This window comes from Ruditapes philippinarum, unplaced genomic scaffold (assembly GCF_026571515.1).
Source record: "Ruditapes philippinarum isolate M1 unplaced genomic scaffold, ASM2657151v2 ctg76_1_1_1_1, whole genome shotgun sequence".
NCBI classification, from domain to species: Eukaryota; Metazoa; Mollusca; class Bivalvia; order Venerida; family Veneridae; genus Ruditapes; species Ruditapes philippinarum.
The window spans coordinates 564,321-578,435 of record NW_026858000.1 but is presented as its reverse complement, the minus strand read 5'-3'; the positions used below and the strand labels follow the sequence as shown (position 1 = coordinate 578,435).

Sequence of the window (14,115 nt, the reverse complement as noted above, 5' to 3'; positions counted from 1 at the left end):
GCTTTATTCCCTTCCACCTTCTTGTCACAGACAGGTTTTATGATGAACTAATATACCAAAAAAATAAAAAATTAACAATACTCCCCTACGACCGATCCTTGATTACCGATCTAACAGCTGACATGATGGCATGTCTCAAGGACCTGTAAAAGCGTCGCTGTCCATTGTGGTTAAGGTGGATTCCATCTTTCCGGAATATGGGAGTCTGTGAGTAAAACAGCCTTCTGTGCTTCCAGAATCTTGCTTTATCATGCATATCCAAAGAGTTTGCAGGATTGATACTGAATGCAAGCGTTTGTGTTCAAATAAATCTGACGTAACTTTTTGTTGGTCGAGCACGGGTGAATATTTCGCACACTACAACTTTCTCTACAGCATACTCCTGAATAATTAGAGCTGTAATTTCTTCAATTCTATTGGCAATGTCCAGAGAAGATTTTACTGAATCGACGTCGTTACCTCCTAATTGAAGAAGTACGATGTTTGGCTCAACTTGTCTCAGAAAATCCCCAAATTTTGAGCTGAAATACGTAACTGCATCACCATCACATACTCTAAAGCCACCTATACCAAAGTGGACCACGGAACACTCTTCCAAATCGTAGTTTGCGGGATATGAATTTTGTTTAAAGTCTTCATGCAGCCGACGAATAAAACTGTGACCTAAAACAGCCACACGTATTCCAGTTTGAATACGACCCAATGCCATATTCCCGTTTTGACTCGGTGACAGTCGGCGATATAAACAGATAAAGAAAACAAAGTTTTTAAACAATCGGTGGTAATCACACCAAAGAAACAAATATATCCAACCTGGTACTTTCCAGATTAAGTTTTGTGTCCTATGATATCCACAAATGTCCGTAAAATTAGCTATATAAAATCACTAAATATCAAATCACTTTCTCTAAAAATTTTTGCTTCCTCTTTCTACGCTTCTTAGTAATTGCTAACTGGTTCAAGACGATTTTATGTAGGGCTATTATCCGTTCAGCCGTCTCTACGAACGGCTAAAACCCGTACCTCCCGTGGCGGCGCATAAAGTTCGCTGATGCTATTCGGCATAGCTTATATTTAATTACAATAAGTAATGAATCTGATACAAAAATTGACAGCAAATAAAATAAATATAACTTTTTTATCCAAATTGATGGATTGCCAGTTTTGAAAACATTAATTAACTCTTTTCTGTGTAAATTGTATTTAATATGACAATTATTCTGAGTACTACATTATGTATTTTGTAAATAATTTTTCTCATTTACTGTTGTATGTTTTTGTTTATTTCATTTTATTTTTGCATGCCATTTACAAATGTTTTTAATGTTTTGTTAAAAATTACATGCATAGTATTGATAAATATAGGATTTCACTGAAGTTATCATTTGCTGGTAATATGAAATTTGATTAATTAAATTAAAAGAAACTGATGGATGTATTAAAACTAATTTTTGACATTCATTGGTTAAGATTGGTTACCTGGGACAAATAGCCCCTCTCTTATGTGAATTAACCTTTTCATAAGGAAAAATATTGCCTTTGGTTTCAGATTTTTTTGTAGGCATTTTACCACTGAAAGTTCAAGTTCCTTAAAGTGACATTATGCCCATTTAGGGGTATATAGTGAGTAAACGGGTGAAAGTCAAAATAAGTTTTCATTTTGCCATAATTCCTTTTCATTTAATTAATAATTTCGCATAAACAATAAATAACACTTGTAAGTTGATGAACTATGAAATAGCTGTTATTCTTTCAACTAATAGATGAATGAATCCTAATAAGTTGCATGTAAAATGGCAAAATCTAAAAGTTTTATTTAATTGTTAAATTGTACTGACATTTAAGAAGGCAAATTCAGAAGATATACTTGTAATGTAAGAATAACAACAATATCAAATGATACTAAATCATATAATCTAAAATTATGTATAGTTGTTGAACATGTGTTGATTTATTGAAGAAGTAAGATTGTTTGTTGTATAAAAATTAGTAATAGGTGATTTCTATGAATACTTCTTTTTATAGAGTTTGTGTATAATACTGTAAGATCAGAAATTATCACAAGGGCAAAACATTTTAAACAATAAGTGAGGTTCAAAATTTCAGCTTTCATTTCTGTTAAATTTATAGAAATGTTAAATTCATAGTGACCATTTTTTCTCTCATTTTTTTTTTATTTCCAAATGAATGAAATTTTCTGATTTAACAGTATATGCATCAAGAACTAAAAAATTATATGAAAATAAAACTGTAGAAATTATAATTTATGTTAACTTCAATTTATTGTAATAATTTGCCAAAATGTCAGGGCAATTCAAAAGTAACTTAGTTCCGTAAACAAATTACCATTATTTCAGTACACATGTGTAAACAGCATACAGTGCTGACATCATCAATATTTGTTATATATATACATGTATATACATATGATCTGGTACTTGTAGCCGGAGGAAGAAACGAAGGAGGAGGTGAAAGCACCGGAAGAAGTTTATGAGGAGGAAGATCTTCCACGTATACAGGATGAGGTGAACCAACTACAGGCTGAGTTTGATCAGGCAGTTGTGGAGAAACATTCCCTCGAAATGGAACTAATATCCATGAATGAAAGGCTGAAGGCAGCTACAGAAATGGTTGACAGGTATGTTTATTGTAATTGTTATCTGACTGTGTAAAAGTTAAAACTTGTTGAAATTCAAGAAAATATTTATGCAGATTTCTAGAAAATATGTATCTATATGTACATATTTACAAGAAAATCTGTTCAAGTAATTGTATTTAAAATGTACATTTCAAGAAAATCTATACATGGATTTATGTACATTTTATGAAAAATCTGTATTTTTATACAGTTTAATAATATATATAATTCTATAAATGTATAAAAGTGTACATATCATAAAAATATGTACATTGATTTATGTACATTTCACATGAAAATTGTGTATTTCTGTACAATTCATATAAAATTCTGTGTATGTATATATGTATATTTCATGAAAATCTGTACATATTAATGTATGTATTTTAATTGTGTTGTATAGTTTGAAAGGACAGGAAGAAGAATGGAAACAACATGTGAAGGACAATGATTCTAATGAACTATTGCTGGCCAACTGTATATCTGCATCTGCCTTCCTTACCTACTGTGGTCCACATAACATGGATACCAGGTACCGTAAATGTTCTAATATATTCTAACTCTTAACATTGTTAAATTTGTATAATAGACTTGTGCTGCTTTTAATTTGAAAGTGTCCATTGTTATTTTATCCCATATATGTGGTACCTTTAGTAGCTTATGACAAGGTGCAGTTGTTAGATAAGGGGCATAATTTTGAAAGCAATATTCTTGGAGTAATGTCCCTTTTTAACTTAGAACTTTTAACAGACGAGCATTACGTCCCATGCTTTGCTCTTGTTTTATATTGATTTAGATTAATTGAACTTTAATGAACTGTTCCAAATAAAAAACTAGGCAAATCTGTTACATTAAGGTAAAAAAGATTTCAATTACAGATCAACATGAGTGAAACATGAGCCAATACTAAAATGTTTCAATAGTTTGGTCTGACTGCATTGATGTACTTGCTTGTCTTACTTTATATATAGCCATAGGAAAGTCATTGTTGTAAACTTGTTATGACACTTGAACACAAATATTCACCTAATCATCCATGAATTATTAGATTCGCAAACCATTGAAATTGTAAGTCTTGTGATAATTTGTAAATTTTTTTATAAAAATACACAGCTAGTAGTAAAATTAAATATTCATAAAAAAAGATTGTTAAATGTAAGGGAAATTTTATTGTTATATTTCTCTATTACTATAGGAAGCGTATGGGAGAGTTTTTCATGCAGGTGTGTGAACATCATGGCATGCCGTTACCAAAAAGAAGTTTGTTCAGAAACATTCAGATTGTTGACTTCCTTTATACACAGGTAAGTTCTAAGCATTCACAGAGCTTTCCTCTTTCCATAAGCCACAGTGGGCTTTAGGACTTCTGCAGAAAAAACTGCTGGCTACTTTTGCAAATCATAATAAATAAAAACTGCTCTAAAATAACATCCTTATATTTTGTATAATTTTTGCACATTTTGTATAAGCCAAGTAATTTGTGTAAAAGAAGCAATTTGTATGAAAAAAAGAAGAAATAATTTGCAAACAAAAAATATTTTTAGCTGTACTAACTGGATTGTTCATTGTTGTAAAAACAAATTTCAACAATGCTAAAAACAAGAACAATTCAAAGAGATGATTAAAAATAAGTGCATGAAAGAACCTTTAGGATGATGTTGACAAACTGATTATTACAAACCAATAAATAATAGTTATAATAGTAAGTAATATTTGAATTAAACCGGCTGAATGGGGAATGAAGTTGGGCTTAAAATTATTTCAGTTGGATATCATGCAACTTGAGATACTCCGCCTACCGACCACGCCCCTCATGTTGGAGAATGCATGTTTCCTGATGCAAGGAGAGAGTATAACAGCATGGCCTCTTGTCTGTGACCCAACATCTCGTATTATAGAATGGTTGAGGTACAGAATGAAGGAAAAGGGACTTGTTGAAGTTAGATATACTGTAAGTATAACTTGGATGAAATATTCCAAATTTGTATATTGACTTGTCCCACTTTGACTTTTGACTTGTTCCACTTTGACTTTGGGCTAGTCCATTGTAAATGTTAGGGTTTTTACCAAGTTACTTAAAGTAAGTATCCAGAAGTAAAGTGTTTGGATTTGCATACACTGCATGCTGGTATAGCTCTAATACTGCTGACATTAGCAAAGTCATTATCATCAGTAGCTTTCATTGGGTTTAAACACTTGTTAATGGAAATGAAGTATGTTCAACTTTACAGTTTTACAAATTGTTCTACCTGCTGAAACTGAAAGAACTTTAGCCTTTGCCATCAATATAGACCCAGGCCAGCATGCATACGAGTGCAGTCAGATCTGCCCAAGGTCTATACTGTTTTTATCTTTATTATCCCCAAAATTAATAATGGACAGGCCCTTATGAGAAATTCAGCAAGGAAAAAATTAGATGGAGACAGATTTTTTACCGCATTTTGTTTGTTTTCTCCCAATTCCATCATTACAAGATAAGTGATGAGATTTTTTTCAAATTTTAAAGCGTACACTTCTTATTTTCATTACAGGAAATACGTTCTCAACTAGAAAATTGTTTAGCAGACGGCAGTCCATTATTGGTAACAGACTGTGATATACAGAAATTGGCGAAGGATGCAAGATTCCGATATGCCATACAGAGATGCTCAGATTTCATCAACGGCAAAAACAGATTTAAAATCATTGTAAGTGTAATTTAGTTAAATCTAGAATGTTATTATAGATTTAATGATAATGTTTTTCATATTTTACTGGTAATAGACCTCAGTGCAGGAACAATGTTTAGGTAAGGTTCATTGATACCTTTCAGATTATTTTTAAGTTTTACCTTGTGTTTTTCTTAGGTTTGTGATAGTATGAAGTTAGATTATTTGAAAGGACTGGTGAACATGTAGTTAAAGTGTCTGCCTCTCAACCCAGGATTGTGGGTTTGAACCATATTGGGAGTATGATCGTGATCCCTCATATGACACCGGTACTGGTTAGTTCCAGGAAACAGATTTGAGAGTGGTTCAGATAATCTACATGCTTTATTAACATTTGAGCTGAAAAAATAATGTTTAAAACTAAATTTGATTATTTCACCATGAAGGTGGAAGACCATGAGGTGGAGTGTGACCCAAGATTCCGCCTGTATCTACATACAACAGTGGAGCCACACATGGTACCCCAGCAGCTGGCAGCATACGCTTCTGTCATGTACTTCCAGTTATACAGGAAGGACGTGGAGGAAGAATTACTCAACAGGTTCATGGCTCATGAGAAATCTCGACTAGAAGATGAGCAGACAGCTCTTAGACAGGTTTGTTATAATTACAGTTTTGTAGTCAGTAGTGATTATTAGTGTCTGTTTTTCAGGGATTAACTATATTTTTACAGCAGATACATTGAAACACTGTATGTTGTAAGAGATATATTGGAACACTATATTTTTCGAGCAGATACATTGAAATACTGTAAGAGATACACTGAAATACTGTGTTTGTAAGAGATATATTAAATTACTGTATGTTTGTAGGAGAGACAGGAGAATATGGAGTTCCTGGACAAACTAGAGAAACAGATGAGAACTAACCTCTCTAGTGATGTTAGACTTATGAATGACCTCCAGGCAACCAAAAAACTGGCAGAACTCAAGAAACAGTATGATGAGACTGTGGAGACGTAAGTGTCTATTTACCTCTGTATAGTTACTGTAAGAAATGGTATTATTGATTAATATTTATTCTTGAGTGTACTTCTAATAAAGTTTTTTCAGGGCTTTTAGCTTAGCTAGAAACAGTGGTGGTGTTGGTAGTTTTCACTCTGGATGATCACAGTAAACCACATTGAATTTACCAGAGCACAGTTCAGCCACCACATTGTTCTTGGGAAAGCTGTCAAGCAGTTTACCAGAACTAGTTGCCTTCACTTTTGCAAGGAACTGAAACTTATGTACATACCAGAGCAGAGGTACAGTGCGAATGACTGTAGAAAAGATTTCATGATCAATCTCAAAGAAAGTGACCTGCACTGTTCGGGAGTTTAACCTGGGTCGCCCAATTCACGGTCCAACACTCTACATATTAAGCTAATGGACAGTCTTAGCTAGAATCTGTTGTGATTTTGTATTTTTATACCAGGTGTTTATCTGTAATGTCCATATAAACCTGTAGAGGGATTCAAACTTTTAAATTGGAAAGATTTTGTTTTGTTTTTTGGTACATATTGATATAATTCCGAAAATTATGTATTCAAACTATGATAGGGATCGTATGTAAAAGTAAATATATGTTATAAAGTATAGCTGTATATTGTATTACAGACAAACCCGAGTTGAGATGAGTGAGGCTTCTATATTGAAGGCGAGAGATGGTTTCCGATCAATTGCTCAGAGGGCGGCTGTTTGTTTCGATGTAACTCAGTACATGCGTGAAGTGAATCCACTTTATCAGATCTCGTACAATAGATTCCTTGATATATACGATGCTGCCATTAGCCATTCTGAAAGGTAAATTTTTATATTCGTAATGAAAATTTTTTTGTACTTCTTCTGCATTTTAAAGGTGTTAAGAGAATGTACAATAGATATTCTAAGAACTGTACAATATTTATGTTGCTTTCATATACTGTTGTTCATATAACTACTGGGGTCCTACATATTACCAGACAAAATATGTAGCTTTTTATCTGTAACTTTTATTTAGAATAATAAAAAAGAATGAAATTTTACCCAAATAATTTTGGGTTCTTACAGCACGTTAACATTCCTTTATCAAAAATAAAATTAAACATTTTACCTTAAAAATGTGTCTTTAAAGTAGGGCATTAAAAGGGGAAAAAAATCGTGTAAACAACTCAATTTACCGGACATTGTGTTTCAATTTTTTTGAAGTCATAAATTGAAATTAATCTTTAAATAACCAGCAAGGAAACTACCACTATTGAATGGCAATGTTAAGATATTTGAAAAACCCAGTTTGTTACTAGAAATAGACACGGCAGCCATGCCTGTTATGAAGAGGCCAATATATAGGGTGTAACTGAAATTAACACTATTAACTCAATAAACGTATTGATCCTTCATGATCCTTAAACATATGAAACATTTTAATATTCAAATGGAATTCTTCTGTTCTTTGCCATACAGTTTCCTTTTGGTCATCATGTAGCATGTTACAAAAGCCATAAAATAAATTTCATTTACATTTCATGATGTAGAGTTTCCTCCCATAGGCGTAAACCGTTTCCTTAAATGTTTTTTAATTTACACTTCTTTGTAAAGACAACAATGAGATACTGTTTAGACTAAATTTAAAATTACTTTTATCATTTAAATATGTTACAATTGTCTCTTGATGTAACATTAAAAAGAATTAAAAGTAAAACCTATCTAAAAAAAACCCATTAAGTGTCTCCATATTTGGGCCTGCGCAGAACAGATTATTCCCCCGCATGACCAGGTCATGAAATAACTAGTAAACAAAAGGGCATGTTAGTAGATAAAGAACTGAACCAACAATATTTACCTGAGAGTGGTTTTGTTGTTATTTACTTTGAAATAGAAAGTGTGTGTACAATTCAGAATGTATGATTTTTAATTGAAGCAAAAAATAAAGCACTATTCAGCAGTAACAGCTTTTGTCCGGTAAACTGATTGTCCGGTAAATATGTAGGACCCCAGTAGAGGTAGTTTTTTTTTATGTGAGTGTCTTTAATGCACATGAATTATATATGTATAGTTTACCTGGTCTTGACATATTGTTTATGACCTAACTTTGTGATATTAAAGTTTTGTATGAAAAATTTATGTAAAAGATGTGTAATTGTAATTAATTTTATCTTAGGTCAGCAATTAAAGCTGTTCTAGAGAAAGTGACCAGTAATGCATACTACTACACTGCTAGAGGTGTCTTTGAGAGAGATAGGTTCATCTATGCCCTTCTTCTTGCTATTGAGGTAAGCATTACATACTTTACAAACTTTTCCTTTATTTTGAACTGAGTATTTTTAAATTTATACTATCTTTTATTTTAAAAAGTTTTAAAAAGGGGTTTTATAGCAAAAGTATAAAAAACTTAATGGTTATATTACCCAAACTTCTAGACAATGGTTATATTTCTTTATTTACATTTATAACATGGAAAAGATTAGTTTCTCTTTAACTTTATTTTAATCCTAATCACACTAAATATCTGATGGAACTTGACCATTTTTGCATCTGGATAAAACCCTTAATAATAATTTTCAAATAATTTATGTACTGAATAGTAGTGATGGAAATCGGATGAAATTTGTGCCAATCGATCATCGGTTCAATCGGATGGGACATAATCGATAACTTTTCGACTTAAGTCACGTCAAAAAGAGATAGCCCTGGAAGTAACATTTCACCCTAAGGCACTTGATTATATTCAGTAACATGAACTTCATTTAGCACTTTAACCTTATATAGTCATAATTTTACGAAATAGATTTTATTTTTCAATCGATGTCAAATAATAACATTCACATCACATTATATTACTTTTTTTACATCACTTATTGATCCTGTTCAACTCCAAATTGTCTCTGAGATGATATTTTTGCGATCGGCGAGTTGTTCCTTAAAGAAAATTACCATCAGAATTAATTCCCTTTGATACGTTAAACATTTTCGACGGCGAGCGGAACAAATTTTTGTGAATCGATTATTGTCCCTTCACATAACAGTAACTGATTATCGGCGACTTGCGACAATCGGAACATCACTACTGAATAGCACAAAGTGTACACCATGTTCTGATGGCCGACCTCTGATTTTTGGTCTTCACTAGTCACATGGGTAGAATCTGTTGGCATCAGCAGGCTAAAGATTAATGAATGAGAAATTATTTTGTCTTAAATTAAACATTTTGCTATGTTTCAGGTTGAAGATTCTCTTGATCGTCTTGGTCCTGGTGAAAGAGAGTTTCTTATCTCCCCTGACTACAGTTCAGTAGTGATGCTCTCCCTTGGTCATATTCAACAATCCCAGGAGAACAAGATTACCCAGACCAAGAAGCCATTTGATTGGATGACTGATGACCAGTTCCATAACCTTCAAGTGCTAGCTACACATTTCGAATGGTTTCAGGTAGATTATTTCTGTTGTTATTTTCTACAGAAATAAACATCTTAATAATGAAATAGAAGCTAGATAGATAACCCAAAATAAAAAATTAACTTGCTTTGTGGGACATGAGTTTGCAGTGGTGATGGGCAAGTGAATCAACGTCAGACAGGTTGACTGCTTAGCCCTGGTAGACCTAAGTAAGAAAATAACAAGTGACATGAATGGGATGAAGTTTATTGCTCATTAGTCTTTGATGGCAAGCATCAATTATGACTTGCCTGTTTTACTTGTACAGAGCCCGGGCAACCTTGTTTAATTACAATATTTTAATATTGAAATCCTTTACATATTCAATAAGCTGTTCCAAATTAAAAGTGGGACAAATTCAGCAAGATTAAGATTTTAATTGTATGATAATTTTTAAGATAATTAGAGATTGTTACAGATAATTATAATGATAATTGATAATTTTTTAGGAAATGTTTGATCGCATGCCGAAAGATGGTCGTGAGACACAGTGGCGTAACTTGTGCGAGACTGACAGTCCTGATACCACACCTCTACCGGACAAGATGGACGAGGTGTATAAACCCATGCAACGTTTGTGTGTAGTACGTGCCGTCAGAAGTGATAAAATCATGCAGGCTTCCACTGTGTTTATAAACGTTGTGCTTGGCAAAAAGTAAGTTAACATACTTTTTATAGATATTTGGTTTTTTGAAATGAACTTTGACTAAGAGCTTGTCTGAAATATAATAAATTCCTGACCACAGAGACCAATACATTGCCCCATGATCCAGCTTCTTATTTAAGTTGTAACAGCAGTCACATTGTGGTGACCAACATTTGTGTAGAGCTCAAGGACAACCAGGTTAAATCATCATGTGTAAAAAAGATAATGATTAATATATTATATCTATTCTTAACAAGTAAAAGTAAAAACTATTTTTTTTACACCAGGCACTTGTATTTTACTTAATTTTTATATTTATATACATATTGTGACTTTGAGTCTGTTTTTCCTTGAGCAGTATTCATTTGTTTATCAGATTTGTTGCCATATCTATTTTATACTTCAGTGATGTATGCAAATTATTGTATACATGTACTATGAAGATATTTTACATATTAAATTGTGATATCCATCAGTGTTGAGAGAATTAAAGTAGATATTTAAACATGCACCCCTATACTGTAGTTTAAACATGATATAGTTGTATCATTTTGCACATCCTGCTTCCATTAGTGAGGAATTAAGTTAATTTAAACAAAGGGATATCTATAGACTAATATTTATATAGTTAGTTTGGGAATCCTGTGTCAAAGTTTGTTTCTATCATATGCGGGTGATTTAGCTAAGATTATGGTTTGTTTATTAAGTTTTGCAGCCTAATTTTTGTTTGATAAAGATAGATGTATGTGACATTAAGTTTCATTATAATTTAGTTTAATTTTTCTGGCATAGCATAAGGGATTATTAAAACTATTCTTGAAATTTGCTCTTTATTTTCTAACAGTTTCAAAGCTATTTCTAAAGAAAAATGAGTCGCGCCATGACAAAATCAACATAATGCGTTTGCGACCAGCATGGATCCAGATGAGCCTGTGCATCCGCCCAGTCTGATCAGCATCCATGCTGTTGGCTTACATACCCTATTACAAGTAGAGAAACTGATAGCGAACAGCATGGATCCTGATTAGACTGCACAGATGCGCAGACTGGTCTGGATCCATGCTGGTAGCTAAAGGCACTATGTTGGTTTTGTCATGGCGCAGTTCAAATATTGATTATGGATCAGAAATAGGAATCAGACTTATGAATGGTAAAAAAAAAACTACATGTTTTCATTAAAAACAAAACACAAAAAACTGAGCTATTCTAAATCAGATTTAAACTAATTGGGAAAAGAAAACAATTGGCTTTAAATATAGGATTTAAAATGAAAGTGTATAGTCAGAAAGGTTTAGATTGTATATGATTTAATTGACTGATAATTGATTTGTTAATTCTGCATTATAGTAGTTTACCAGCACCAGCTGGTAGAAAGGGGTAAGTTACAGAATGTGCAGGCGACTATTGCACCATGTAATCATGTAGTGGGTGGGGTAAAACATTTGCTGTCTACTGCTGACTAATTGTAGAATTGTTGTTGCTGCAACTAAACTTGGTTAAGGTAGTTTGTGTGTTTGATATGCAGTCTTGTCAAGTTCTCGTAAATGTTTCAGTATCTATTTGATATCTGTAAACACTCCTAAATTTGTATTATATTCTAGCCCTGCTATCAAGTTTGGGAATGACCTTTTGCTATTTTAAAGAGTTTAATTTTTTTTTTTTTAAAAAGAGCTAAAACTAATGAGGCAAAAATATATGGTTCGGCCAAACTGCAAGGATGTAATGATGGGATAGACTTTATACTGATCCTGAGAGTATCCAAAAACGTTTTAATGTTTACCAAAGAATTTTTTTTAAAAATCAAAGTTTTTTTTTAATTCTGGACATATTTGAACAGCATTTTTTGGCAATTGAGAATATTTTTTTTTAAAATAGAATCTAAATAAGGATCAAGTTTAGGATCAAAATCAATATTTGCATCAACTGTAAAATGCCCATTATACATTGTACCAGTAGTGTGAAACAATGTTCTAGCTGTAGATCTGCTCGGTTCAATGTTCAGAATAATTTGTTTGCTATTGGTGTATAACTTATTCTGATGAAAAGTTGCAAATCTTCATATGAAATATAAAGTAGTTTTAACTTACCCACTCTTTAATCATGTCATGTAGTGAAAACATTTAACTTTAATAGTCACTCAGAAGCACTGCATATACATGCCATTTAATATAAAATATATCAAGCTGGGGCTAGGGGCCGGGGCCGGACTGTTGGATATGATTCAAAATATTTATGTAACACACATCAACAACGATAGATACTGTAAAATGAGATATTTTCTTGTTTAAATTTTTTTTCAGAAAATCAATATTTCGGACTGGTACATAAGCCTACAATTAAAAAAAAAAAATGTTGATAAAATCCAATATGGCAGCCATGACAACATGTGATAATTAAATGTAGTAATGGCACCCATCATTACATTTACTTTTTACAAAAACCCACTTCATTTTTATGCTCCTCGAAAAATTTCGGGGGAGCATATAGTCGCCGCCTTGTCCGTCCGTCCGTCTTTCCGTCCGTCCGTCCCCTTTTCTTGTCCGGGACATAACTTTGAAACAACAAGAGGTATCAACATGAAACTTTGTAGGTAGATAGATCTCGTTGAGTAGGTGTGCAGTGCACAAGAACCGTAACTCTGCCTTGCCTAATTTTTGAATTATCCCCATTTGTTTATTTTACACTTTGAACTTTGTCCAGGACATAACTCTAAAACTATAATAGGTATCAACATGAAAACTTTGTAGGTAGATAGATCTCATTAAGAAGGTGTGCAGTGAACAAGAACCGTAACTCTGCCCTGCCTAATTTTTGAATTATCCCCCTTTGTTATATTTTTACACTTTGAACTTTGTCTGGACATAACTCTAAATGTATAAGAGGTATCAACATGAAACTTTGTAGGTAGATAGATCTCATTGAGTAGGTGTGCAGTGCACAAGAACCGTAACTCTGCCTTGCCTAATTTTTGAATTATTCCCCTTTGTTTATTTTTACACTTTAAACTTTGTCCGGGACATAACTCTAAAAGTATAAGAGGTATCAACATGAAACTTTGTAGGTAGATAGATCTCATTGCCTAATTTTGGAGTTTTTGCCCTTTGTTCATTTTTTTTAATACTTTCCTGTGTCCAGAACCTTCTCAGGGAGCATCACCCGGTTCAACCTGTTCTTGTTACTTGTATTTTTAATTTTGTTGTTTGTGGGTTGATTGTTTATGTTTTGCATAAGATTATTTTTATGGTGAAATATTATTTGACAGCATTAATTCACTTGAAATTAGCAATATTTATCTCCTCATGAAAATTTCTGATTTTACAGTATTAAAAGAAAAAATTTGTTTGATAATAATTCTTATGAAGAAATAACTACATTTGCAGTAAAAGATTGAAATATGCAATGAGAAATGGGTTAAAAACAATACATATAGCCAATAGAAATCAGTAACATTTCATACAAGAAATAATAAATTTTTGCATGGAAATTTTCTTTTTACAAAACCAACTTTATATTATTTTTAATTTTATTGTTTATTTGGGAGAATTTTTATATGTTTTTGTATTAGATTATTTTTATGGTGAAATGTTACTTTTCTCAAGATATATAATCCTTCACAGAAGTAGCACGCGATGTATGCATAGTTTTCTATTTCCTATATAGACTTTTAAGTCTTTATTGCCATTTTATAATACTGCACGTTTTGTAACAACCATTTTCATTGGACGATTG

General features: G+C 32.4%; 1 protein-coding gene across 1 annotated transcript; it reads left to right on the top strand.

The window, feature by feature from the left end:
- Positions 1–4,552: 4,552 nt before the first annotated feature.
- LOC132751761 (dynein axonemal heavy chain 1-like) lies at positions 4,553–12,525 on the top strand (the record flags this gene model as incomplete). Its single annotated transcript, XM_060742002.1, is given in 9 exon segments — positions 4,553–4,589; positions 5,170–5,325; positions 5,733–5,942; positions 6,159–6,304; positions 6,945–7,130; positions 8,467–8,578; positions 9,528–9,734; positions 10,190–10,395; positions 11,734–12,525. Coding segments are annotated over 9 exon segments (1,294 nt in total), but the record flags the coding sequence as incomplete, so codon positions are not given.
- Between the last annotated feature and the right edge of the window lie 1,590 nt (positions 12,526–14,115).